This window comes from Falco naumanni, chromosome 8, assembly GCF_017639655.2.
Source record: "Falco naumanni isolate bFalNau1 chromosome 8, bFalNau1.pat, whole genome shotgun sequence".
Taxonomy (NCBI): Eukaryota; Metazoa; Chordata; class Aves; order Falconiformes; family Falconidae; genus Falco; species Falco naumanni.
Window position 1 is genome coordinate 44,367,453 of NC_054061.1, and position 26,732 is coordinate 44,394,184.

A 26,732-nucleotide genomic window follows, 5' to 3' on the forward strand; every position below is an offset into this window, starting at 1 on the left:
TGGTCTTGGCAGGTTGCCAGGTTTTTGTTTGGACTGCTTGCTGGGTTTGCCAGTTTTGGCCTATCTTTTGACTCTCTGCCAGACTCCTATGCAGCCATATCAATATGAATTTGAATATACTTTAAGGAGATTATTGGAGGAACAGGCCCATAGGGCTGTGTAGGTCTCTAGTAGAGAGCAGGGTACCATATGGCACAGAAATCTAAGAACCAGGGCCGTGAACTCAATGGTGTTTTCAGATGCTGCCAATATGAAGCAACCTCCATATGATGCAGTGTAATGCACCTTCCCTGTCCAACCCCAGTTTGAAAGACTGTAGCTGATCAAAAACGTAGCAAATGTGTTTACAGATAAACCAAAGTACCAGCTTCCTGTGCTGTAATTCCTTAAGCTTTGTCACCTCTCTACTCTGTATCATATAGTCTAAAGTCAATCTGAAAAAGATGTGTTCTAAATACTCTTTTACTTTGTTCTCAAGCTGTTTTGAGTAAATTAATTTGTTTTTCTTTTGTCTAAGTTTGCTGCTCTGAAATTAAACATCACTGTGACTTTCAGCAGAAAATAGAATACCAGTCTAGTTACAGAAAGGAACAAAGTATCATTAGGTTAAAATAATAATTTATAGATTTGCATGCATACTGTTATGCAGAATCATGAGCTCGAGGGGTAGATGCAGAATATTCTATTAAATGGAAGACTGTTAAGCAGAATTTTTTCCTTCCATTGCAACAAACACCGAAGGGCTGCATAAGCATTCTCTGCCCTTCTTCCTTTCCTTTGTATTCTCATTTTCTATTGTTTTCACGATAGCACAGAGAGTAGATTTTAAAGTACCCCCTGCAACTATTTTCTGGAGTATTTGCTACCTTTACACTTGGCCATATCTGAACTTTGATTTCCTGCTTACAATAACATTTTGCTGTAAAAAGGAAAGTGAAACAGTTGACTCACCCCTGTGCCACTATTACTAGTTCCTTAGGATGAGAGTTACCTCAGGTTCACTAGGAAGCTGGTGTGTAGCAGTAGCACCTGGAGATTGTAGGGGACATTCTGCCTTAGAGTTTATCCAGCCAGATTTCTTAAGTGTGTAGGGGATGCAGGCTCATTACTAGCTCTTTAGAGAAAGCAGCTGATCTGTTCTGCTGTTTGCATACATGGGAGAGATTCAGAGCTGTGTTCCTTCCTGCCATCTCTTAGATGCTGTGTTGAACATTGCAGGGTAGAGGCAGTGGGAGTGTACACATACCCTTAAATTTGGACACTTCTGTTGAGCCCTCTGGACCTAATGCTGTTAGCGCTTTTCCCACCAACATGCACACTGTCTTCCTTTGTCACCTGGCACTTGACAGTTTCAGTGCTCAGTCTGGGTGAATAAGCACTAGGACTACAGGGTTAAGTGACACAGCGTACCTTTGTATTAATTAGGCTGTCTGCTCCTCCTATCTTTGGTGCCACATTCAAAGGGGTAGTATAATAATAATAATAATAATAGTAATCCTCAACACATTTCTGTCTGCCTTTGGAAATCTATATCTAGGACTTCTTATTTCAAAATTCTTCCTGTACACATTTTCTCTTCTCTACATGCTAATTATTCAGTGTTTCAAATCAAAACTCGTGCTTGCTAATGGTGGCCATTTTCCAGGTTTTAAAATACACTGACAGTCTTTCTGTTGTTTACATTACACTGTCCAAGTACCTAGTGACACGGAGACAAAAGCAACTCCAAATCTCTCCCTTCCCTGCACATCTCATAATGAGAGTGTGTAGTTCAAGGCAGCTTTTCAGTAAAATGGAGTATGATCACCTTTGTATTTTTTCTTTTAATGAGCCATTTCAGGCAGTGAGATAGATTGTTTGCATTTGTCATCCAGACATTAGCAAAACCATACAATTAAAATATATGTACTTCCCTCTTCTTTCCCTCCCCACCCCCCCGCCCCCACCCCACCCCCCACCCGCCCCCACCCCACCCCCCACCCACCCCCACCCCCTGCTCCAGCACACGCAGGCCTTGAAATTTAGGAAGCATTTGGCTTACATGTTTCTACAGAACAGCGCATATTGAAATTTGTTTTCCTTTCATCTCTTTCCCAATAAAAGCAGCCGCTCGGCTTATCCCTTTAGCTTCCTCAGAACTTCCTTTCAGAATTCCCGATCTATTACAGCACATTCACATACCAGAAACAAGATGCCTTTTCATGCTGTCAACCTTTTTCATCTGAAATGTAAATTAATTCTTGCTGGTACGCTTTGACAGAGATCAAAGTAGGGGTATTAACCTTATTGGGCCTTCTCTTCATCAGAATCAGTTCCAAAGACTGCAAGGGTAGTGTTAGGAGGCCAGTCTTCACTGTTATCTATGGCCCTCCTCCAGGCAGTCCTCTGTCTACAAGTCAGCATTTCAAAGGCGCTGATTTCTTTTGTAAATGACCTTATCATTACTTTAAACTGTGTGAAAAATGATTTGCCTGAATAATTCTTGCAGGATTATCCTGCTCATTTTAATTGTGGGGGGACTTCATTCAGATTCCAGGATATTGTTTAAGTGGTTTTGACAGCGAGTGATCATAGCCTGATATAAAGGAGGAACACAGCTCCTGATTGGAAACCTCTTGACTTGTTCAGATTGTTCATTTCTTGCAAGTCAGTCTTTGAGGTAGGCTGCATTTGCATTTTAAAAATAAACAGATGCCTTTCAAATACATGAGCTGGTGGTCTGGAGATCTCAGTGGGCCCAGCAGTTCACTACCCATTGAAGAAATCTTGGAAGAAAAAACAAACTTAGAAAAAAAACAACCTTCACAATATACATGAGGATACAATTCCTTAGTGTATTATATTACATGAAAAAAAGTCATTATTTCAGATGGAGGAAAACACCCTTGCTAGAAAACAAAATATTTGTGAATTTAAATTAGGTGGGGAAGAAAAAGCTACCCTACTTCAGCATATCTACATCACAGGTTCTCAGAATACACAGATGTTATTAGTCTCATGGCTAAAATGGTACAAAGGATACACAAGGTCTTTATGGCTTCTTCTAGTCAAGTCATACATTTCCAACCTGTGAAGGTTAGAAAATGTTAATTTTTAACTTGGAGACAAATTGTAAAGAATGATTTTGTGTAAAGTGTTTGAGTTAACAATACTTTGCACTTCTGAGTATTTATTTGTAGTTGGGATTTGTATTATTTTGATTTACGTGTACATAAAAGGAAAAATATTTTGTTAAAATAAAGGATTTTTTTAAATTATGTTGCCAGATTCACAGCTGGTTTAAATCAATGTGTATCCACTGAATCATCTGACTGAAATGTTGCTGCACTGATTTACCTCACATGCAAGTCCTATTTAATGTTTCTTTGTGCTAGAAAAATGCGTTAATTAGAATTTAATACAACAGATAATACAATTATAAAAGTATGTTTTCTAGTTATGATAGCATGTATTTCCATGCAGTGTGACTGTTGTCCTGAAAAACTTAAGGGAGGATTTTAATCTGGTTATTTCATTTGTGAACTGACATTGCCAAAATGCCAAATGAGTGGTGCATGCGATTCACTTAGATCTGAGGTGACATCACTGAATTCATTTTAATTAGGCCCACTTTAGCCATCTGGAATATGCTGTGCAGCTCTGGTCAGGACTGAGTTTAACTATGCTTCCAGAGGTGAAAGGCAAATGACTAATCCATTGAGCCACCATCTCCTCCTCCAACACGTGCTCACACACTCACCATATGTCACATTGTATTGGAAAAGGTTTTATCAAGAACTCAAGACTGGGGCTCTTTTTTTTTTAAAAAAAAAAAAAAGTAACGGATGTTCAGAAGGAAACCAGATGAAGTGTCCTTTCGTAAATTGCTCTCTTCATTTAACTTCTGCCCATGCAATGTTGCTCACTATTTACATATCTCTAACACGTGCTTCTGGCAAAATTTACTCCATTATAATAAAAAAAAAGAGGGCCAGAGAACAGCTGTAATTTACTATGTTACATTTAAAATAAATGTAAGCTTTTAATAAAAACGTTACCTTTGGGATTTTCAACAGCAAAGGTTTAATGTTGGCTTCAATAGAAGAGAAGGAAATGTTTCTTGAAAACCCTATATTTATCCATCTATTTATATCACTATGTACATGTGTGTGTACCTGTGTCTGCCTAATACTGTTGTATAGATCTAAGAATTGCATGAGTAAAATTTTTCAAAAGCTTCTAAGCATTTTATAATATATCTATAAAATACAGATTTCCTCCCTCTCCCCGAAAATAACAACCACTAAGTAGCAGATCCAGTTTTACTTTTTGATATAATTAAATTTCTTCCTTTTAACTACATTGTCACTGTAAAAAACATTGTATATGTTTCTCTTAATGGCAACTGAACTGACTTATTGTATTTCCTTGATTTTACATCCAGGGCAAACTGGACTGGTTTGTACAGGCTGCACAGCTTTGGCCAACTTTACTCTTCCATCTCTTTGTGTTCTGTACTAGCTTAGGGCATCTAGTAATCCTTCATTTTCGGTATCTATCTCTAGTAACCATTAAAAGCCTGCTGCTCATGTGCAGGGAACATATTAGGAGAAGTGAGAAGGCCTTATGGTTTTGAAGTATGAGGTCCTATATTCTGTCCCCCTCTCTGGGTTAAGCTCTGTAATGTGCATACGTCTGCATTTCCTTTTGGTTTTCCCTCCTGTCTTTCAGGAGATGAAAAGAAGATCATTCTTACTAGATTTCATGCCCTTGCTAAAATCAGGGATAACGATATACATTGTCCAAGAGTACATTGGAAAACCCGTTCCTTTCCCTTGCTGATATTGACAAAGAGTTTCAGTATCTTCACTTTTTTGTCTTTGACCAAGTCTCAAGATCAGAGACTTGGTGCATGATAATGAAACCCTTGTGTCCAAGTGGTGATGTGCATCAATGACTCCAGTCCTGATGGCAGCCTTGTTGAGTCGTCCTATTAGTCACTGCTTGTAACTGATAATTACTGCTTGTATGTGAGAACCCATGACTTGCTTTCTTGTAATGCTTCTGCCAGAGAACTTAAGAGTTGGGTTCTTCCTGCTATTAAATAGGCATCACCCAATATCCATCAAGAGTGAGAGGTGAAAGAGGGGAGGTATTCATGGGACCCAGCAAAGGATGGATGTGACTCTCCACCCCTTTTACTGTTCATTAGAATTAATTTGGCATGGAGTGAAGAATCAGGTTCATGGGCTCCAAATCCTCTCGGATGTTGTTAGTTAAGCTGCTGAATGCTCTTTTAACTAGGCAAATTAAGAAAGTGATATGCTGTTCATAGCAAATCAACTTCTGGTTACAAACTACCATGATATCTTCTCTTCAGCAGACATGAGCTTTCATTTCCAAGTTGCTGTTACATGCTATTTTAGGTGGTACTATAGATTAAAAATGAGTCTGTATAGAAAATGTCTGCTTAACATGATTTTTTTTATGACCGAGAATGAATCCTTCTGCTGTTCAAAATACTACTTCATCTCCTTTCTTTATACTTCTTGTATAGACCTGTGATTGTTTAGCTTTGATCTTTCCACATTGTGCTTCACAATTTGCTCTGTAACTATATATTTCCTGTGGGAATCAGGGGGAAAATGCCTGGACTTTTCCTATCTGGAATTGTGCAACATTGTGTGTAATGTATATGCCTCTAATGTACTTAGACCTTAAAATAAAGGTTTTTAACTGCAGACACCAAATTTCAAACTCCCTGGGGTAAGTATATTTATTCTTGGTTAGCTAGGTGCTGAAGCTGACAGAAAACTTGCTTTGTGTGTGAATTGATCAGTATAAGAAGTAAAAATTCATGTCCTAAATTGTGGCACATAAAACATTTAACACTGAGTTACTAACGAAGTGCTAAAATTTAAGTTCAGTTCCTATGTTACTTTTCAGATCCTGTCATCTTAGGCTATGTAAAGATCAGGGTTAAAGATACTGTTGCTGGAAAGTTTGCAATATAGACTGGATAAGGTGAAAATGAGGTGACAGCTGGTAATCATTCTTCTTCAATGATGCAGTGATTGTTCATGGAGCAGTAGCAACATGAGTCTGCTAATTTCACACTCTTTGAGCCAAGTGCTTAGTGTCAAAACCAGCACCAGTCAGTAATGCAAATTGCTGTGATGGAGCAGCTTCCCAGCCTCTCAGACTCCCCCAGTAGAATTATCTGCATATGCATTTCTTTTGAAACATTATAGATCCAGTTAATAAATGTTGAAAAGATGCAGTCCTAGTAATGCTCAATGAAGCTTTTGAGGGAGAGACGAGTTTGTTTATCCTGCAGTTATCCCATGAGTCAAAGGGAAAGTAGGAAAAATACAGCCATTTACCTGCCAGATTCAAGGTATTCTGGAAGAATGTTAGAAGCTAGCTTGCAGAAGTTGAAGAGGAGTTGATTTTGAAAATATGTATGAGAACAAATGACAGGGTAAAACCTATGTTTATTATCAGATATAGCAGTTTTTTTGTAGTGAGTGAGGGAAAGACCAAAATGGTTATGCTGACATTATAAGAGTCTGGGGGGAAAAGAATTTTAAAAAATAAAATCACAGTAGGTATCCACATTGACTTTACAGACAAACACACACACACACACATATGCACAAAGAATGACTAGAAGTTGAGTAATTAGTAAGGATAAAACTGAAGTTTATCTTATTAGTTCATTTGTTTCAGTGCTTTTTTATCTTTATAGTAGTCCATCAACTGACTGATACTTACCATGTTTCAGCTGCAGAGAGGTGGCTGCTGGCCAGCTGTCTCTGCTGCCAGTATCGAAGTAGGCTCCTTGTCTGGTCAGTAGGGGATAGCTGAGGATTGGAAGCCTGATCACATGGGGCAAGTGAATGCTTGCCTCATTGCTGCCAGGCAGGCAGGCTTTTCCAGCTGATTATTAAGGGCAGAAAGTTCCTCAGCCTCATGATACCTGAGCTCTGTATTCGGTACAACACCTCAGCAGGCCCAACTTCTGTCAAGCCTTCTGCAAAGTGAAATGGTTATTTATTTTAGTATCCTCTCATTAGAAGTCAATTTTTGCTGCTTCTTTACTCTGGAAACTTCCATAGCACTGAAAGACTGTTGTGGTGCATTGCATACCACAGCTTGAACTGTTCAGATGGTTTTAATTGTTTACATTGCTCAAATAAGTGCAACACCACGTATTTTTGTGGAGGTAGGTGGCTGAAAAGAAGACCTTTAACACTATACAGGAATTCAGATAGAAGAGAAGGGATTTGTTACAGCCCCTTCCTAAGGGAAAGAGCACGTGCAATCAAGGTAGCTCTATTTTGTTTTCTCCACCATCTTTTTATTACACAAAAAACATCGTCAATGAGGAGTAAATTTATGAGTAGTTAAATGGAAGAAAAGGGAAATCAATTAATTATTTCTTAATTTGATAATAATTAAGGGATTGTAAATTCTACAGGGTCTTTATTCTCTCTTGTGTAGGTAATATGTACTTCTAGAGTTTTCATAAAATCAGAGACATAAGATACAGGGAAAATTTGTTAATCTTCTCATCAACTTTTGTGTTCTAAATTTATTCTATATTTTATATTTATTCAACCTCCTGATTTCCCTTTGTAATCTACAATGTTATTTTGACCCTGATCCTACATGCCGTAGACCCCATTTCTGTGCCTATCCTACATCCCACTGTAATATTTAACCCTGGACTCTAGCAACCCCAACGAGAGGGCTCTTCTCCTCCTCCTTTGAGTAATTAGTCCCCAGACCAACCCTGGTTTTGCACGTGTTTAGTGTGCTTAAAAGCTTATTCTGGATAGGGAATATTTTTTTTTCCTCAAAATCATGGTATTTCCTGAGCTTAGCTCAGATTTGTTTTTACTTATTGTCTCACTATTTAAATTGCAGTCCTGCTACACTGATAAACAGCCCTATTCCCTCACAACCCTGAGCTTTCTTATGGAGCAATTGCTTGTTGTACACTTCAACTATGGCATTGATACTGTACTTTCTTCATTATTCAGCCCTTTTTCCTTTTTTATGAAGGTATTTATACTTAAAATGCTGCTTGAAATAAACCCTACACAAAACAAAATTTAAAGTGTACATTGCAACACTTTTTAGTCTTTTGTCCTAAGTGCAGTATGTATTGCGATCTGTGGTTTGTGCTGGAGCTTTATTACTAACCGCTTACAGGCATCAAGAATTCAAGCAAATTCATGTCAGATAAAACTGCAGAAGTAATTCAGTTATTTAGGTGCCTAAGTCCAGGGACAGTCAATTTAAATAAAACATATACATATCTTCAAAATGTTATTCATTGCCATTTTCTTTGCTGTTTCATTTCACTGCGTGCTTGCTGCTTCATTTAGTGTTTCTAGGGATTGTTTTGTTCCGCTTTTTTTTTATGAATGGTATAAATTCCTATCTCTGTAGATATTTTTTCCTGATTATTTGTATGAAAGGTATTTTTAGTGTTTTATTATGGTTATGGTTAATTGAAAAATAGAGGACATAATTAATTTTCCTAGTTTTAATTGAATGTATCTGTCCCTCACTACTCACCCCTCTACCCCACAATAAAAGCAGGTAAAACTTCTGATTCTGTAAAATTCTGAGTAGCTCAGATCATGGGAGTTGTGATTGAAGAAGGTGTTTTGGGAGTGATGTTTCTACTATGTATTTTAGGTGGGATTCCTATTTAAATTAGACGTGTTCTCATTTCAAGGCCTGCTTTCCTTGCCTGGGCTGTGCCAAGTGGTCACTGTAACACTGTAACTGACAGTGTAAGGCCCTGCATAATTTCCAGCTGTTGTTAACTCTGCAAACATTGGAGCCACCCCTGTGAGGTGCTAGGTGTTCTTTCTGTCCACTGACTCAGTAAAAGTTGAAGGCATTCAGTTCTGTGCCATAGTTGGGTGCCTGTCTGCACTTCAGGCTCTGCAGAATTTTCCTCTGATTCATAACTATGTGTTTTAGCTTTCAGGGGATATATTGTTCGTAAAAAATACACAAGACTGGAAAAAAGCTCTGGCTGTATAGCAGATCCCCAGCTTAAGAACAGCTGCTCAGCTTCTGATTTTGGCTGTGAAGAGCACTGGTGAGTTGAATCCTTTGCTGTCTATTATCTAACAGAAGTGATTTTCCACACAGTGAGATCTGAAAGTAGCAGGCATGTCATCAGGATTCAGCCAGCTCTTAGGGAATCTGCCATTTTCTGAGGATGAGCACCTGTAGATTAGCCAGTGCCCCCACCAGCTTAGTCATTTTAATATTCTCCCAGTTACCATAGTTAGGTTTATTTATGGTGCTGTTTGTCCTGTGTTGCTGTCCTGTTTCTTGCACTTCTTGGAAGTGCCCAGAATGCCGTAGATTGCAGGCAGGATTGCAAGTGCTCAGCATTTCAGAATTGTCTGCGGTGCATGTTATTAAATTCTCGACAGCAGAAAGTTACCCTTCTGTGTCTGTAAAGCTCCATTGAGACAATCAATGAGATAGGGAAAAGAACTGTAAAAAGCAGATGGACAAGTCACTGACAGAAAACCTAGGAATACTGTAAACTGTAATAGTGGTGCCCTCTTTGCAGAGGAAGGGTATTTTAACCTTCCTTACCAATGGAGTCACTCCAGACAAATGTTCCCCCAACATTGGGTATGAGAGGCAAGAGAGATCTGTTACGTCTTTAGCTGTTATCAAAGTCTGTCTCTCAGAGACAGTGTTCTAGGAGAGGTGGCTGCATTTGCTGGATTAATCCCTTTGATTAGCAAGTTTCAGCGACTATGATTTATGAGATCTCTCCTGCTGTGGCGTGGGCATGAGGACATCTCAGTGCTTCTTCCAGTCCTTATTTCTGTTGTTTTATATGCTTCCTATATGGCATATAAGTGCGGGTTCTGTTACACTTCTTCAGAATTCTCTGAATGTAATGACTGACTTGACTGTAAGCAGATGCTGTTATTCCATTAAGAACATTTGGGGTTTTTAAAAACAAACCATTAACTTCTCCAAAATGGTATTTCTTTCTCTGTCTATGCTCATAGCCTTGAGTTATGCTAACCTCCATGCTAACTTTGGTTGATTTAGATTGAATAATGTCTGCTACATGCTCTGGTGCATCATTACAGGATTTTTTTAGGTATTAACCACCTGCATTCTTGTAGGTTAGTAGTATTCCAGAATCTCTTTGTTGTAGTATTCTGTTTTCAGCAAGAGAAAGGTTCAGACTATTGGACAAAGACTAAATAAATAAATAAATGTTTTTGATGATTATTTGCAGGGAAAAGAATGAGCCCACTGCAATTTGCCATCATATCTCCGTCTTTTGGTTGCCTCACTGCTCACTGGGGCAATAGGTTTCCTAATATATTATTTCCTTCATGTGCATGCAGCTCCTTCTTCTCTTAAGTACCTAAGGGGTGTGTATCTTGTGATTTCTTTAGAACTATTGATGATTGCATGGTCATTTGTTTTCCAGTCTGCACTGATAGCTAAAAGCAAGAGCTAATACACTAACTATTATCAGTTTTCTTTGGCATCCCAAATTATAATTATTTACAATTAGAGAGACTTTTTTTTTTCTTTTAAGTGATCTAGAGCTTTCACCTGGATTTGTTTATGTGTAGTTAGCCAGGAATTATTTTCTTCCCTTTTTGCATTAGGCTCTTTCTGGATTTCGCTGTTGCTCTCCAAACAAATGTATTTTTCTGGATTAGGTACAGCTTGCTCAATTGTACATCCCTTGAGATTCACAAACATTTTATGGTTCAGTAACTGTTGAGGTGAGTTTGAGCTCTATGAAGCACAAATATACAGACCTTTAATGGTATTCAACCTGTGAACTTAACATTGAAGTCAATGTCTAAACGCCTTTAGATATCTGGCTGGAAGGTGCCCATGTAAAATACATTGGCCATTCAGGTCTTGTACCCAGTCCTGATTGCTATGCACAATCAGAGAGGTGAATAAATACATACATTCTTTTGCCTGGAGTTGTTAAACTGCCATTACTGCTGGCAGTTCTGAAGTTTTAACCCCAACAAATATTGCAGATTATTTGCCTAATCCTATAAATTTCTCAGCAGTGGCCTCAGGTTCCAGTGATTTCAGTGAGACTTGAAAATGTTCAGCATTTCACAGGTGATGTTCAGAATCTTGGAACTAAATCCAATAACTTACTTCCCATAAATCAAGCTTCACTTCCACATGTAGCAGTTACTGGGCTCTTGTGTTTTAAGCGTATGACTGTTCAGTCAGACAGGAAACTTGTAGGAAACAGGAAGGCTGCTGAATAATAGTGCAAATGTTTAACACAGTAGCCGGTAATCTGTCCCTAGAGAAGACAGCCTCACTGCGGCTTCACATACCATGGAACTAAAGTACAGAATAATTACATACTCTTTTGTCTTAATTTCCTTTAATTTCTTTTATTTTTGTTTTGTTTTTCTTCTAACGGGTAGTTTTGGAAAATGAAAAAATAGCTTAAAGGTACTCGGGATCAGAAAGCAAAATCATATACAGTTCTGTTCTGTTATATGCACAGGAATAGAACTATACGTTTAAATGTATGACAACCTACTGCTTTTTCAAAGATCTGTTAAAAAAAGAAGTTACAGTATTATAATATATATAAAGCATTCAGTTTTACTAAGACATGAATTTCAAAGTGTTCGGAAGAAACGGGTACTTTTAAAAAATTTGAATTCCTTCAAGGAAATTTAATCTCTACACCTGGTTCATGCTTTTTAGTCAGTGAATGCAGGACATACGCAAATTCAAGCTAATAAATGATGTAGGTTGCTAATTAAATGCACACATCAGTTCATTTAACATTGCAGTTAAATTTTTCCTGCATTTATGTGCTTGACTTGAAAACCAGTTTTAACTGTTCAAATGCAAAAATCTTTCCTGTATGAAGCTGACTTCACAACTAAAGTGTCTTTGGCTACAAGTAACTAAATACACTTTGAGAATTGGCAGATATCTCTGATAGAAGTAGAAATAGGTATAGGAAGATAATGTAAACATTGACAGGGAAGTGGCTTTGTCTCATTGAAAAAATGTTTTTTCACCCTCTACCGCAGAGCTATGGAATTGCCTGTGACTCCTTCTACCAAAAAAGTGTCATGGGATTAACTGTACACCTGGGAGCCTGACACTTAAGTCTGAATTCCCCCCCAGAACCCAGTCTGTGTATGTGACACTTGCAAAACTTTCTCAACATCAGCCACCGAGAGGAACCTGCAGGCCTGCATGGTGTGAAGGAACAGAATCACAGTCAAAGCCTTCCCCAAAGTAGCTCATTCAAGACTTAAAAAGGGCAGAGTTACCTTAGGGAGCCAAACATGATTAAAACTAAATTCAAATGAAGGAAAGAAAACCTTCCAGAGCCCTTCTGATAACCCTGCTGAACAGCAGATTTACCCTTCTGCAGAGAGCAGAACAGGCAGCAGAGAACGGAGGAGTGTGACAGGGTTTCCTCTCTCACAGGGCCACTGTGGACATGAGCCTCACCTCATTCCTCCATTGTATAATTGGTCATTGCATGAAATCAAAACTGTCATTGCAGCATTTTGCAATGGCATAGCTCCAATTTCAAGTTAGTATTAGGAATCTCTTGAGCTAATTAGGAATAATCTGTGGAGAAGGAAAAAGTAATTTTCTAAAATGTCCTGTGATTTTTAACTTGTTAGACTGACAAATCTCTAGTGAATGTATTTTTTCATAAAGGTTCTTGTTCTTAGCAGGATAATCTACAGTTCAGTGACTAAGGACCTTAATCTACACTATGTTGTTCATGTTCTTGTTCAGACAGAGCTTTCATCCTCAGATACCTTTAAATCCCTTTAGAATCTTGTCAAAGCATCTGTAACCTGCATGCTCCACCATCTTCTTACCCATTTCCCTCCCAAGTGAAAATTGTGTTAAATAGTACTAACCTGATACCTTGGAAAATACTTCCTGTATTGTTCTTTTTTCCCTCTAGCTCACCAACTGCTAAATATAAGGGGGCTATACCTACATGATCAGTGGCCTTATACTATGTAGTAGAGCAGAAAACATTCTTTCCACATAGTGACTTTGTTACAGGTCAGTTATGTCTGTGCATGTCAGTGACTATCCCTTGCTCTTTTGTTTCCTTATGGAGCTCTGTATGTTAAAGGACACATGTCAGAAGATACCTGACATCAACAGCACTTTACACTCTTGAGTCAAATTCATTGTGATTTTTCTCCTTACATGCTTCTCTTTCTGGCTAGTTGATAACCTGTTCACACTTTGGTCAGCATAGGTTCTCAGAAACCATTCATTTTAGTAAAACTTCTGACATTCACATGAGTCTTAGGTAATCAAGATTGAATTATAAAGCCTGAAGAAAACTACACAAGCATGCCAACTTAGGAAAGTTATGAATAAATATTTATCAGTGTTTCTCTGTTCTACAGGAAGTATGCATCTGAAAGTCAGGTTCCAAAAATGGGTCTGTTTCTACTTGTTAATGGCTTGACTGGTGAAGCAGAATGTGATGACTAGATTTGTGTCAGTACTAAGTGAGTGATGGTTACAGGGGTTTAAGAGGACAGGATTAGAACTAGAAACAGAGGTACATGGACTTTAATGAACCATTAAATGAATGTCAGTCACTAATGGCACCCTGCTCTGAAGTTTACATTGGGCAGTAGCAATGAGGATACATACCTCACATGTGCATCATAACATTTTCTCATCACTGCTGAGACCTCCGTTAGTGTAGTATAGACACTGCACTTCAAGAAAACGAGCAAGTCCCTCAGCAACAAGAATGATTACCTATCTCTATAAACCATGATAAGGGGAGATATCGAAGGGAAATGGAAAACTGAGGGTGCATGTGCTATCATTTCTGCAATCATGAAAGGCTGATGGGAAGAGGAAAGAAACAAATTGTTCTCTTTGAGAATCAGGTGAGTAATAATGGGCTTGCATTGTAGCACAGGAAAGTTGGGTGAAGAAAAGCTCACTGATGGTAAGCTAAGTTAAGCCCTGTGTAGGTTACCTTGGGAAGTTCTGACATCTCTATCACTGCAGGTTTTAAAAGTCAGCTTAGACAAACATGGGGAAAAAAAGAAAAGAGTAGGTATAGCTGATTTTTCTCTGAAAATGGGGATGGATTAGATGATTTCCTAAGATTCTTTTTATGATTTATAAATACAGAGTGACTTCTTGAAATGTAAGATCTCTATGCTAGTGCATTGCAAGTCAGCCACTTTTATAGCATCTTAGTGCCAGCAGCCTTCGCTGCATCAGTGTAGAAAGGAAGTGTAAAAATTGTTTTAGAGGAATTCTCCTTGGGTTAGCTTTACTTGCAACTGCATTGCTGCTGTGCTTGAAAAATGAACAATGCTCGTTTCTGAATGGTCTACAACATCTGGAGGCCCGTTAAAATAGCATGCAATGTGGATTCACCTACATGGACACTGATGGGTTAGCACATAAACATAATATCCCATATATCACTGAAAACAGAGATTAAACATTATTTCAGTCACATGAGCACAGATCCATTCAGAAACTGGCTTAATGTAAATAAAACTGTTTCATATACAAACTCTTCTGTCTTCTGCTGTGCTTTCTTTGACGTGGTCTGCAGTTTGCCTCTCACTAAAGTGAGGTTCACTTACTCAGTCAATAACAAAACCTTCCTTGGATTCTTTTGATTAAAGAAAAAAAAATATCACTATGTTAGTGTGCTTCTCTTCTTCATGGATAGCTGCTTGAAAGGGTTGCATCTCCACTTAGTTTATTTTTTTTCACAACTTTCAAATGAATGCCATCAGGTCCTGGTAATTTATTGCTTACACCTTTCTCACATTGCTCCATAATTTCCTCCTTGGATAATTTCAGTTTCTGTCAGGACCATGCTGACATTTCTTGTATATGTCATCTTTTGAATATGAATTCTCATTTCTTTCCACAGTAAAAGATGGTATAAATACATTCTGCTTTCCTTTAATAGCTTCACTTTCCTATTTGTAATCATAACAAACATTAAGCTTGTGATGGAAATAGGAGGTCTGCAATTCCTGTGGCATGCAGTGGAACCGATTGGGCCTGATTCTGCTGTCATATGAGCTTCTAATTACTTTATGGTTCATATCATATAGTTTCTCATTATTTATAAAGATGTAAGTGGAAATTTGGACACAATTTTTTATTGTCGTCTTTTTTTCCCCCCTCATCCCCATCCCTTCAGAATTTTTCATCTACCCATGCTGGAAGGATTAAAACTGTTCTGTTCAGGAATACATTATTTCTGCAAAATGAGCTGTATTCTTTCTAGTGGAGTATGTAGAAGTATTTTTACCATTTTCAAAAGCATTTAAATGATGAAAGTACAAATTCCGTGACTTATAACAACCAGCATAACTCCAAAAGTAGTTATTTTTCTTCATTATAAATTGGTTTGTGTGACTAGTTTTTTGCTGCTATCATCTGACTGCTTTCAATGCTAAGGATAGTGTGGCCATACACTGTACAGATGTATGGACAGACCCTAAGAATCAATGTTTCTCTTTTTGTCAATGGTTCTTGCTAATTCAGTGGTTTATAGACCATCCCTGTGTGAGGACTGAGGTGTATAGCTCAGTAGCTGAATGTTCAGTAGCAAATTGTTGTATTGCCTACCTGAAACCAGGCACATGAACCTGGATCTCTTGCATCCTTCCCAGGTTAGTGTGCTGACTGCATCTCATCTCTCTGACCCAAACACTGCATTCCTGCAAATGTGGAAAATAACTTTTTGAAATCACAGGACAAACAGTTCCTTCAAAGATACCTGAAAATACCCTGCACCTCAAAATCAGCCTCAAATGCCATATTGGAAAATGTTAGCTATCAGCACTGATGGGCTCACAGGAACCAACTACTGCTAAGCTGCCCTCCTGCTGCTATTGCATTTCTCATGTTGCGTACTAGCCACATTTTCAGAATAGCTCAGAGACTGATTTCAAGGTGCTCAGCATCTATGGTTGGTGCCATGTTTTCAGAAGCGTTCCCTGCCAGTTTGCCATTGTGGTGGGTTGATCTTGGCTGCCTGCCAGGTGCCCACCAAGCCACTCTGTCACTCCCCCTTCTCTCAACAGGATTCAGAGAAAAACACGACGAAAAGCTCGTGAGTAAAAGCTAGTAATCATGAAGTACGTACTTATATCAGCAACAGTACATTCTGTGGGAAGATGGGGTATCCTGCACCAAATACAACCCTACTTAGGATTGTTCTGATCAGAAACATGGGGTCACTGGGATCCTGACAGAGTGTCAGGGTCTGAGGGCTTCAGAATTCCAGATGTTGATTTTTGTAGCTTAAGCTTTCAGGACGTAAGTTGCTGAACTTTACCTTCGTGCTTTAGACATTTAGACAATGTTCTAATCCTGGCATAGTTAAAGTGCTGGCAAAACCATACTAAATTCTAGATATTTTTTTTTTTTAATAGAAGGCAGAGGTTAGTTCAAGCTGCAGATTTAGATCCAGATCCAAACCACCTCAATATCTAAATATTTAAATTTAGATGATGGTTCAGTCTATTTTGGCATTGTAGGCCATTTGCAACATACTGATCCAACAGCAGATTTTGATTTTGAAATCCACCACAGTGATATTTGAAGGTTATTCATTATTTTTAGCTCATCTTTGGTTTATTTTCTGCAGTATTGGGGGTGGGGCAATGAATCATCTCAACAAATGCTTGAGTAATTTTGGGGAAAAGTGGCAAGTTATCTAACTAATCACATTAAAGTTTTATCTAAATAATATATATACAAGATAAATAGTAGTAAAGAAATTTACAGATAATATGGTACCTGCACAAATGTGATGTCAAATACAGTTGTAGACATATTTTATACTTTCCTGTACGTGAAGCATGCCAGTACAAAATGAGAAATCATTTTTAAAATGGATCCCTCCATTTCCTCCACGGGAAACACCAATCTAAATTAAAATTACTGTTTAGACAGAATATTTTCCTTCTCTTTCTTAGAGTCAAAGAATAAAGAGGAATTTAATTTCCCCTAACCTGACAAGCAAATCCAAACTTCATTCACGAAACTGCAACATTACAGAAAAGTTGAATGTTTACCATGTTCATGAATGCTTTGTTTTGTTCCCACACCCTGAGGTAGCTTATGGACAACTGTGATGCCATCCGTGTTGTGACTAGTCTGAAACAATTGAAGTCAATGCTCTTGAGCTGGGGTAACACATTCAGACAAACTTAATTAACCTAAGAGCCTAAACCCTATTGCGAATAAGGCTTGAATACTTCAGTAACCTCTGTGGATGCCACAGAATAGATGTGTTATCTGATACATATGCATGATGATATACAGCTACCAAATTCAATACATAATTGTCTAAAACATTTCAAGTCCTTCAGCAGTGTTATTTTAATCTGAAATATTTTTAAAGGGTATGTTTGAAAGGTGCATTTTGAAAGGTAAAATGCACATGTGGCCAGACATTTTTTAAAGTCCAACATGATGTTCCATTGTTACATGAGTAATTTATAACTAGTGCAGCTGACTGAAATATAAGTATTGACAAAAAATGAAATCTGAGATAACATATGTTGTATTTTTTAATCAGTAAAGCAATTTTTGATTCCCCCCTCCCACTGTGACTGAAAGGGCTGAAATGTATTCAGTTGTACTAACTGTGTAAAACTGAAGGAGCTACTTAGTACGTTGTAGCTCTTCACTGTCTATGAAAGCTTTTCCCTGTCTATGAAAAAGGCCATAATATATACATCTAAACCAAAATCTATGACTGAAACTCAGATTTCAGATGTTTCCATTTATAAGTAGAGATACAACTGCCATTAATTGTTTATTCAGAAAGGTTAGAGAGGGTTGCAGATTAATGATGCAGTGGCTGAGGTGTGTTTCGACAATCAGAAAATCTTACTTTTAATCCCAGTTTTAGGACCGTGAGCATATAAAATAATGTCTATAAACCTCAGGGTTTTATCCATCAAATGAAATTGGTAGCATCTTTTTTTTGGTTTTGCATAGCTGAAGATTCTGGAGCAAGTTCTGTGTGGGTGGATGTTACTATTGAAGAGATCCATTGACTTCAAAGGCCTGCCAACAAGGATCAGGGCCTGTGGAAGGTTTTTGTGATACTTTAATTAGCATTAATGAAAGCGGTAGTTGGCCTTAATATTTTTATGGTGACATAATGTGATGGTAAAATAATAACAGATACAGATGAAGAATCTAAGAACTCTTACTCCTTGCTCTGTGCTTAACACAATTAGCTTTAGGAGAACCCAAAGCCATGTGTTTCACTACTTCATCTGTCAAATTTTGAGTGTCTTAAGTTTGAATCCTGTGAGAACGTCTTTTCACAACCCTGGAAAAAAAAGTTTCATATAGAATCTTGTCAAATTAATTTTAATACATTACTTCCATTTCACAGAATTCTCATAAACTCATTTTACACGTACGCACATGTCCACAGATTTTTAATGACAAATTCGTTGCTTATAGCCTGTTACTGTGTTCAATAATGCACTTCCTTATAAGAGGAAATGGGACTGGTCTGTGTTTTGTCTGAGTTGATTATATGTGCATATTTAGAAATTGGGGGAGGGGGAAAAGGGAAAATCAACAAAAAAAACGTGTATGCAAGTAAAGTTTTCATAAGAATAAAGAAATTACAATATTTGAACTATGTATTTTATTTTCCTTTGCTTTTTAGGCAGCAAACCAGTAACGAATTTTCTCCTGTGGTGCCTGATTTTCTTGACAAACAAACAAAAAAGGTACTACTAAGTTTATATTCTAAAATAACATCACATTATAACTTCAAATTCCTGAGTCCACAGTTCTGCAGTGTGTTCATGGCTGCTTGGCATAGCCATCTGAACATGAAACCGTTAGTGATGTTTTGAAGTCTTTGAGACAAAAGCCTGCTTGCTAAGAACTTTAGTTCTGTAGAAAGACAGGGAGGTACAGTGAATAAGAGAATCAAAAGGCTGGAAATTTGCTGCTGAGAATAAATGCTAGCTGCTCCCTGAGGTGATTTGTCTGTGCACTTCACTTTCTACAGATGTTAGAGACTCTTTTTTAGTAAGGACCTGAGGTTCTTTGGTAGCACTTTGATATCCTGCTCGAATTCAATATGTGAAATGGAGGAGTCGCTCTGTGACTTGGAGCACAGCATAGTCTTTGAAGTCTGATCCAATTTTTGCTGCTTACCATTTGATGTTGAAAGGATGAAATGGAGAAAATGTACAGTTTTTGCCAGTAACTCTGCTGAGCATATGTAAGATTAAAAAAACAAAATCCCTTGGATGATGTACTTAGAAATGTTAAGCAGATTAATACCTTCCTATAGCTTTTTTCTAAAGATACAAATTAACTATGAGAGGAAATCAGCATACAGTGCATGCTATGATTTAACTGCATGAGGAAAATGGATAAATAAGTTAAATGGAAAAAGTAAACAAATGTTTGTGACATGGGTGCTAAGTAGGTGTTGCTGAAAGCCACAAGAATCTTGTGTAACTTAAATCTGGCATTAGACATTTCACAGAGTTGTAGAAAATAAGAAGTTGCTCTCTGTGAGATCACAGCTATAAGTTTTCATGGCAGAGTGGAATCAATACATTTCTTATGTGCCTAAACCAACGTTCTTTATTCCAAAAGGATTCGGATGAGATTTCTGCTTCTCCATTTATTCGAAAACATTCGTTCGAAATGAATGATTCACAATCAATTAGCCAATCCCAGTCAGTTGCAGACCATCAGTTGTCAAGTCCTTTGAGATCCCATAAAAAAGAAGGTAAGAAATATAGTAAATAACAGAGATCTTTTGTTTACTATTTATAAGCTATATGTTGTCATCCTGTAACTTGCTTTATATGTTGGTAAAGTCTTTTTAACAATCCCTTAGAAGGCAGGAAATATAAAGGAACTAACTTTCTTCTACACATTTTGAACCTGGAAATATAAAAAATCCCTTGAATACCTGAATTACAGAGGCAGTACGCTAAAGATTTTTAAAATACGATTTATATTAAAATGTTGTTAATAATCTCAATACCCTTTTAATGAAACCAAATTGACTTCCAAGAGCTTCACCTTTCCTTTGCCTTCTAGTCTCAAAAGTGGAAGATGGTGATGAAATCTCTCATGTTTGGCAGAATGAAAGACAACTGTTTTGTTCACACACACTGGTTCAGTCAGCAATGCAGGAAAATGTGCAGTATTTTTGCAGTCTGTACAATATGGGGGTTTATTTGCTGATACATTATTTTTGCCATGGTCAGTAGCAGTTTAAAAACTTGAAGTAAAACATTATGATATTTGTTTAATTTTAACTGGTTTATCTTTGGATATTCCAGGAAATCATTACTTCTCAGAATACTTTTCTCTGTAATTGTAGTCATTGCATCCTTGCAAATCTGTGAATACAGACTTTAATACTGGATCATAGAATACCTTCCACGGTTTAAGATGAAGTAGGTTGATAATGTGCTATCTGTAATGACAGCCAAAACATAAATGATAATACATTAATTTCCAGGTTATTACTGAAAATTAGTTGTTTATAATTTTGTGCCATGCATTAACATTTCTGTTTATATATTTAATGGGACACATGTCATCTTGTAAGTCTACAAATACTTATCTGAATACTTGAGCCCTAATCCTGCAATTTGTGTTTCAACTTTACAGAGCTCAGTTAAACAATTTACAATTTAAAGGTATGAAGATAGGTATTTATAGGGAGACCCTTCTGTTACAGGAAATAATGCAATGTTTTTAATCTTCTCCACAGGCGTAATGTGCTTTCCATGCTAAAAACAGAGTAGTATGTAAACACAGCAGGTTGAGAAATCCATTCTTTCTCTCTTCATGCATTTCTGTCCATATGGGGTTAAGTCCTTTGTGTGGGACTGCAGGGAATGTGTACATTACTATCTTAAATTATTACATGTTAAATGATAAATGTGCCAAACAGAAATATCTTCATTGCAGCAAATCCTCTTGAGGAAAGCAGTCAGGGCCTGAATCTGTCATCCTTACTCTCCCTGCATGGTGTATGGTACCCTGCAACTAGTCTCCTTAAAATCAAAGACATTGTGTCTACAGTAAAACAAGTAGAGAGAGTAAAACTGGCAGAATTACACCCTTAGCAAGCGTGTGATTCAGAGCCATTACCCAGTAATTAGAGAAACTTCACAAAATGTCAAGTGATAGAAGAATAGAATTTGAAGAAGAGATGAATGCAACATTGATCTGAACTATTTAACAAACATATATGTCTAAATGATAAGCCTGAAATATGGAGAAGTAAGGAATTTCATAGTTAAACATGAAGATACTAAGATAGATGATCATAGAAATCACACTTCAGTGAGTAACTATTACTGCTGAAGAACAGTAACTTCCTTGGGTCCTTTTAAAAGAATGGCTTGCATTCCAAAATTCAGATGCTTTCACACACTGTTCAATCTATATTCAGCCTTATTGTGTGAAGTATACTTTTAAGAAGAGGATATTGTGAGTGAAATAGCAAATATCGTTTTTGAATAAGAACACTTGTTTTGTAATGTAGGGCTATACTAAGTAAGCTGTTATTCACACAAAAAAAGCTGTCCACTAGGTGGTCCAAACAATGTGAAGACTTATTTTTCATAGTGAAACATCATTCTGAAATACTGTAGATTGATTTTGAATTCTCTTTAAGTTACATTGCAGGCAAAACTAGTCTGTCACCTGATGGTAGTGCTGTGAACCTGGAACACAGAGGCCAATGGGGAAGGGAATGTGACAGGTTTCCACACTGGTTTATGACCCAGTTATGAAGCAGTGTTGGTGTTTGCTGAAGGGAGTCTGTATCCAGGCTTAAGCAAAGAGGACAGGCTGCTTATTTGTCTCGAGGCCTCGGTAGGTGAGGCTCTAGTGTAGTCAAGGTGAGACAGAACACAAAAGGGAAAAAATGGTTGATAGAAATTTACATATTTTTGTATAAATCAAGCAGACTATTCACTCACATCTTGTTATCCAGCTGTCTAATAGCACAAGCTGCCCATTCTCAGTAGTAGATTGGCAAAGGCAAAATAGTCCAGGAAATTTCCACAAAGATCCTGCAAAGACTGTACTCTGTAATTAATGCAGAAACAAAAGCCTCTTTTTCACTTCAAAAGCCTTTACACAGGGTCATGGTAAGACTGAGCAGTATGGCCAAACTGCATGCAGCGCAAGTTAAGTGCATGCATGCACCTATGGTTGCATAGTCACAGGGGCTGGCTCTACACTGCCCAGGCATTCCCCTGGGCTCTGCCGGAGTGCTGGGGCAGGACTAGTAGCAAAGCCAAGGATTCCTTCACTCTCTGCTGTGACACGCTGCCTGAGCAGAGAGTAGTCCAGTCAATAGTAACAATTAAGGCAGAAGTTAATTATTCTAGTCACAATAAAGTAGTATGGAAAGAATCAAAATAGTATAAATATAATCTCCAGAGGCCAAGTAGTGGTATGTCCTTAAATAAGATAAATAGTGAGACTGTTTGAAATTATTAATGAGAAGTGAGTGCTTCGTAGGGAATTGCCCAATGTAACTTTGCCTCAAAAGTAAATATGACAGATTTTCTGAGATGCAAAGGAAAAATGCTTGTAAAAGGAAAGCCAATAGCATCTCTGTGTTGACCAGTGGATGACATAATTCTTAATGCTAGCACAGACATTTGGAACAAGTGAGAAAGTACATGAAGAGTCTCTGGCCATGGATGTTCTCTTGTGGAAGAATTAATATATGTCTTCTGATGATGTTCAGTTTACACCTTGCACCTCACGCTGTTGCCTGCAATGTCAAAACTTTCTGAGACGTGAAGAAATTTGCTAGGGTTCCAAGAGATCCAGAATTATGCAATTATGCAGTGTCTGTAGCCACAATCTGAGGCTGAGGTGGTAAAACTTGTACTATAGTTGTAAAAGTCAGTAGGGCATTTCCAGTATAACCTTTGATTTTAGATGCCTTAATCTTTTGTATTCTCAAAACTAGTGGAAATTAGGGCCTGGTGTGTTTCAGGCTGGACTCCCACTAGTCAGTGACACGTTGTGAATGTTTTCCTTGTAATATGAATTTTTATTTTTATGTTGCTCATTTTTCTCTTCCTTTGGTAAACCAATCATAAATACTTTATTTGGTCAATGTAGCTGTGTTGGGTTTGGAGAAACATGTGAAGGTGATCACTGTTTTTCACACTGATGGAAGGCAAGTAGATAATGAAATGTGTAATTGTTTGATGGGAAGGCAGGCTGCTACCCACCTCAGGCAGTACTGTGGGCAAGTTTTAGTAAGGGACATTGTGGGCATGGGAGACATTATTCCCAAAAAGTTATTCTGTGGTTGTCATCACACAGATGATATTTACAGGCTTATCACCCTAAACAGGAAATTTAAAATAATAACTTCCTTAATTGTTAGAGCTTAACTTCAGTTTTAAGGAAGTGATCCAACTTCAATTCTATCAGGACCATAATCATGTTAAAATACGCAATAAGCCCCCAGAGAATACACTTAGGTGATTCATCTTTGCTTCAGAGTGGAGTTTTCTTTGAGTCAGACTTTGTTGAAAATATTTAAAGCCACCTCAGTCTCAGCCCTGGAGTGCCGTCTTGATTTGATGTCTTGCACTTGCAAGCAAAAGATGCTTAAATACAGGGAACCATCTTAGTCTATGTGGTAGTTTAAAATCGTAGCATAATTTAAACTCTGATCTCATTTAATTTCTATTTTTACATTGTTTTAAAAAAGATAACAGCTATGGCAAAGCAATAATCATTAGCAATTTGGAAATGGGGACACCTGTTATCCTTTGATTCACAGAAAGTCAATATCCCAGCATAACTGATCAGTATAATGGTAAAGGATGGGCAGTATCTCACACAAGATGTGGTATCAAGAACTGGATGCCTTGTAACCAAAGATGCCGCTTCATTTTCTGCACGTGAGAGAGGTGTCAGTCCAGAGCATTCAGCACTTTCTCTCTGTGTAACTCAGCTTCCTGTTTGATTCCATTATAGCAAACCTTCCTTTCTCAATGAAGAATGAAACTGCTGCTACGTAACGTAGTGTGAAATGCTGCCTGGACTTTCAGCTAGCTGTCATTGGCAGATGGGATGATACTGACACATGGATGCTATTAATTTCAGATTCCTATCATTCAGGTTTTTAAGTGAAAAAATTTGTAATCTATTTAGAATTATTTTGGGTTGTTTAATCAGGAGATTTGTTTCATCATCTTTAAGCCCCCCACTGAGACTAATTTTACATTGGAGGAACGTAAATCATTAAAAACTTGACTGCAGTCAGTAGAGTCATTGACTGAGCAGAATCGGGTCTCTTGGTTACAAAAAATTGACATGAAAAAATTCCTGGGCTTTAGGAGTTTTTGGGGCAGAGGATTTGGTTGTTTGTATTTTGTTTGTTTGTTGGGGTTTTTTAATGGGTCAGGTTTGAGTTGGTCATTCTTTTGCAGATAAAATGCAAATAAAATCCATGATCATGGGACAGTCTGAATGTTACAGGAACCAATGAAAAGGCCAAGGCAGTGTTACATGGTATGATCTGTTTGTACTGAGCGTGCTGTAGCTATGTGTGAGGCCTACAAGGTCTCCACAGTATTCTCCTACTACGTACTGCAGTGTAGCACAGGAGGGAGGATCCGGGGAGCTCCAGGCCTGTCAGCCTGACCTCGGTGCTGGGGAAAGTTATGGAGCAGATCATCCTGAGTGCCATCACGCGGCATGTGCAGGACAACCAGGGCATCAGGCCCAGCCAGCATGGGGTTATGAAAGGCAGGTCCTGCTTGGCTTACCACATGTCCTTCGATGACAAGATGACCCACCTAGTGGATGAGGGAAAAGCTGTGGGCATTGTCCCTCAGAACCTTAGCAAAGCCTTTGACACCATCTCCCACAGCATTCTCCTGGAGGCTCTGGCTGCTCGCGACTTGGACGGGTGTACTCTATGCTGGATTAAAAGATGGCTGGCTGGCCAAGCCCACAGAGTGGTGGTGAATGGAGTTACACCTGGTGGTGTTCCCCAGGGCTCAGCATGGGGCCAGTCCTGTTTAATAGCTTTATCGATGATCTGGACAAGGGGATCGAGTGCACCTCAGTCAGTTTGCAGACAACACCAGGTAAGGGGGGAGTGTTGGTCTGCTTGAGGGCAAGAGGCTCTGCAGAGGGATCTGGACAGGCTGGACCAATGGGCTGAGACCAATTGTATCAGTTACAACAGGGAGAAGTGTTGGGTCCTGCACTTGGGTCACAACAACCCCACACAGTGCTACAGGCCTGGGGAAGAGCAGCTGGAAAGCTGCCTGGTGTTGGAGGACCCTGGGGGTGCTGGTTGAAAATCAGCTGAACATGAGCCAGCAGTGTGCCCAGGTGGCCAAGAAGGCCAAGAGCATCCTGGCTTGTATCCAAAACAATGTGGCCACTGGGACAAGGGCAGTGATTGTCCCCCTGTACTTGGCACTAACGAGGCTGCACCTCAAATACTATGTGTTCAGTCTTGGGCCCCCTCACTACAAGAAAGACATGGAGGTGCTGGAGCGTGTCCAGAGAAGGGCAGCGAAGCTGGTGAAGGGGCTGGAGCACAAGTCTTATGAGAGGCAGGTGAGGGAAATGGGGATGCTTAGCCTGAGAGGAGGTGGCTCAGGGGGACAACTTACCACTCTCTACAACTGCCTGGAAGGAGGCTGTAGGCAGGTGGGGGAAGGTCTCTTCTCCCAGATAACAAGTAACAAGACAAGAGGAAACAGCCTCAGGTTACACCAAGGGAGGTTTAGATTGGATATTAGGAAAAATTCTTTCACTGGAAGGGTGGTGAAGCATTGGAACAGTTTTCCCAGGGAGGTGGTGGAATCACCATCCCTGGAGGTATTTAAAAAACATTGTAGATGTGGTGCTTAGTGACATGGTTTAGTGGTGGACTTGGCAGTCCTGGGTTAACGGTTGGACTTGATGATGTCAAAGGTCTTTTCCAACCTAAATGATTCTATGATTCTATGGATTACTATTAGCCATGTTGCAGTTGAAGCCTCAGGCAGAGGAGTTGCTGATGTGATATGCTGGGTAATGAATTTCCATTGGAAGGATCCTGCTACAGTAGTGTTCTGTGGCTTTTGAGCCAAAATCTGACTGAGCATGAGCAGGAGAAAAAGTAGCTGCTTTTTGTTTTTTCTTTAAAAGAGTTAGTGTGGGATTACTGACCTCTTCACACCTGGGATAAATGCTGGACTTTGGCCTTAGTAAACAGAAATGGTGTTTCCAAATCATTCATTTTACCTTACAAATGTATAAGTAGAAATCATAGGAAGAAGATCTTTTTAAGGATGTCTCTTGAGAAAATAAGCTGAAAAGAAAGCTACATCTCAAAGCAATCATTATTATTGATTATATTATTATAAGAAAGGGTAATCACCTTTCCAGGGTTGTGAGGCTGCATATTTATGCAGATGGATTTTGTTGGTGCAAGTAAGCCTCTTACTGTGCATTGCATTGCCCATGGTGGGACCCTGCAGGAGGCCCCAGGAGGGACCATTGCCTCCCATCCCATCAGAAGCCTGAGTTTCTGCTTTCTGGATTTGTGCTGGGTAGGAGCCTGTTACCTTTACTAACCATTAGAGTGAGAAACATGGTACCTCGGTTTCTGTATTTTACCATGTAGTTCCAGTGTG

The 26,732-nt window shown here is 38.6% G+C and overlaps 1 protein-coding gene across 6 annotated transcripts in view; it reads left to right on the forward strand.

The window, feature by feature from the left end:
• Positions 1-26,732, forward strand: part of MYO3B (myosin IIIB) — a 207,275-nt gene that overhangs the window by 143,949 nt on the left and 36,594 nt on the right. For 5 of the 6 annotated variants that reach the window (XM_040604658.1, XM_040604663.1, XM_040604661.1 and 2 more), the window contains 3 exons: positions 8,980-9,100; positions 18,734-18,797; positions 19,684-19,819. In XM_040604658.1, the coding sequence (XP_040460592.1) occupies positions 8,980-9,100; positions 18,734-18,797; positions 19,684-19,819 (321 nt within the window). The remainder of the gene's footprint in view (positions 1-8,979; positions 9,101-18,733; positions 18,798-19,683; positions 19,820-26,732) is intronic. The other variant, XR_005829435.1, reaches the window with a different exon arrangement.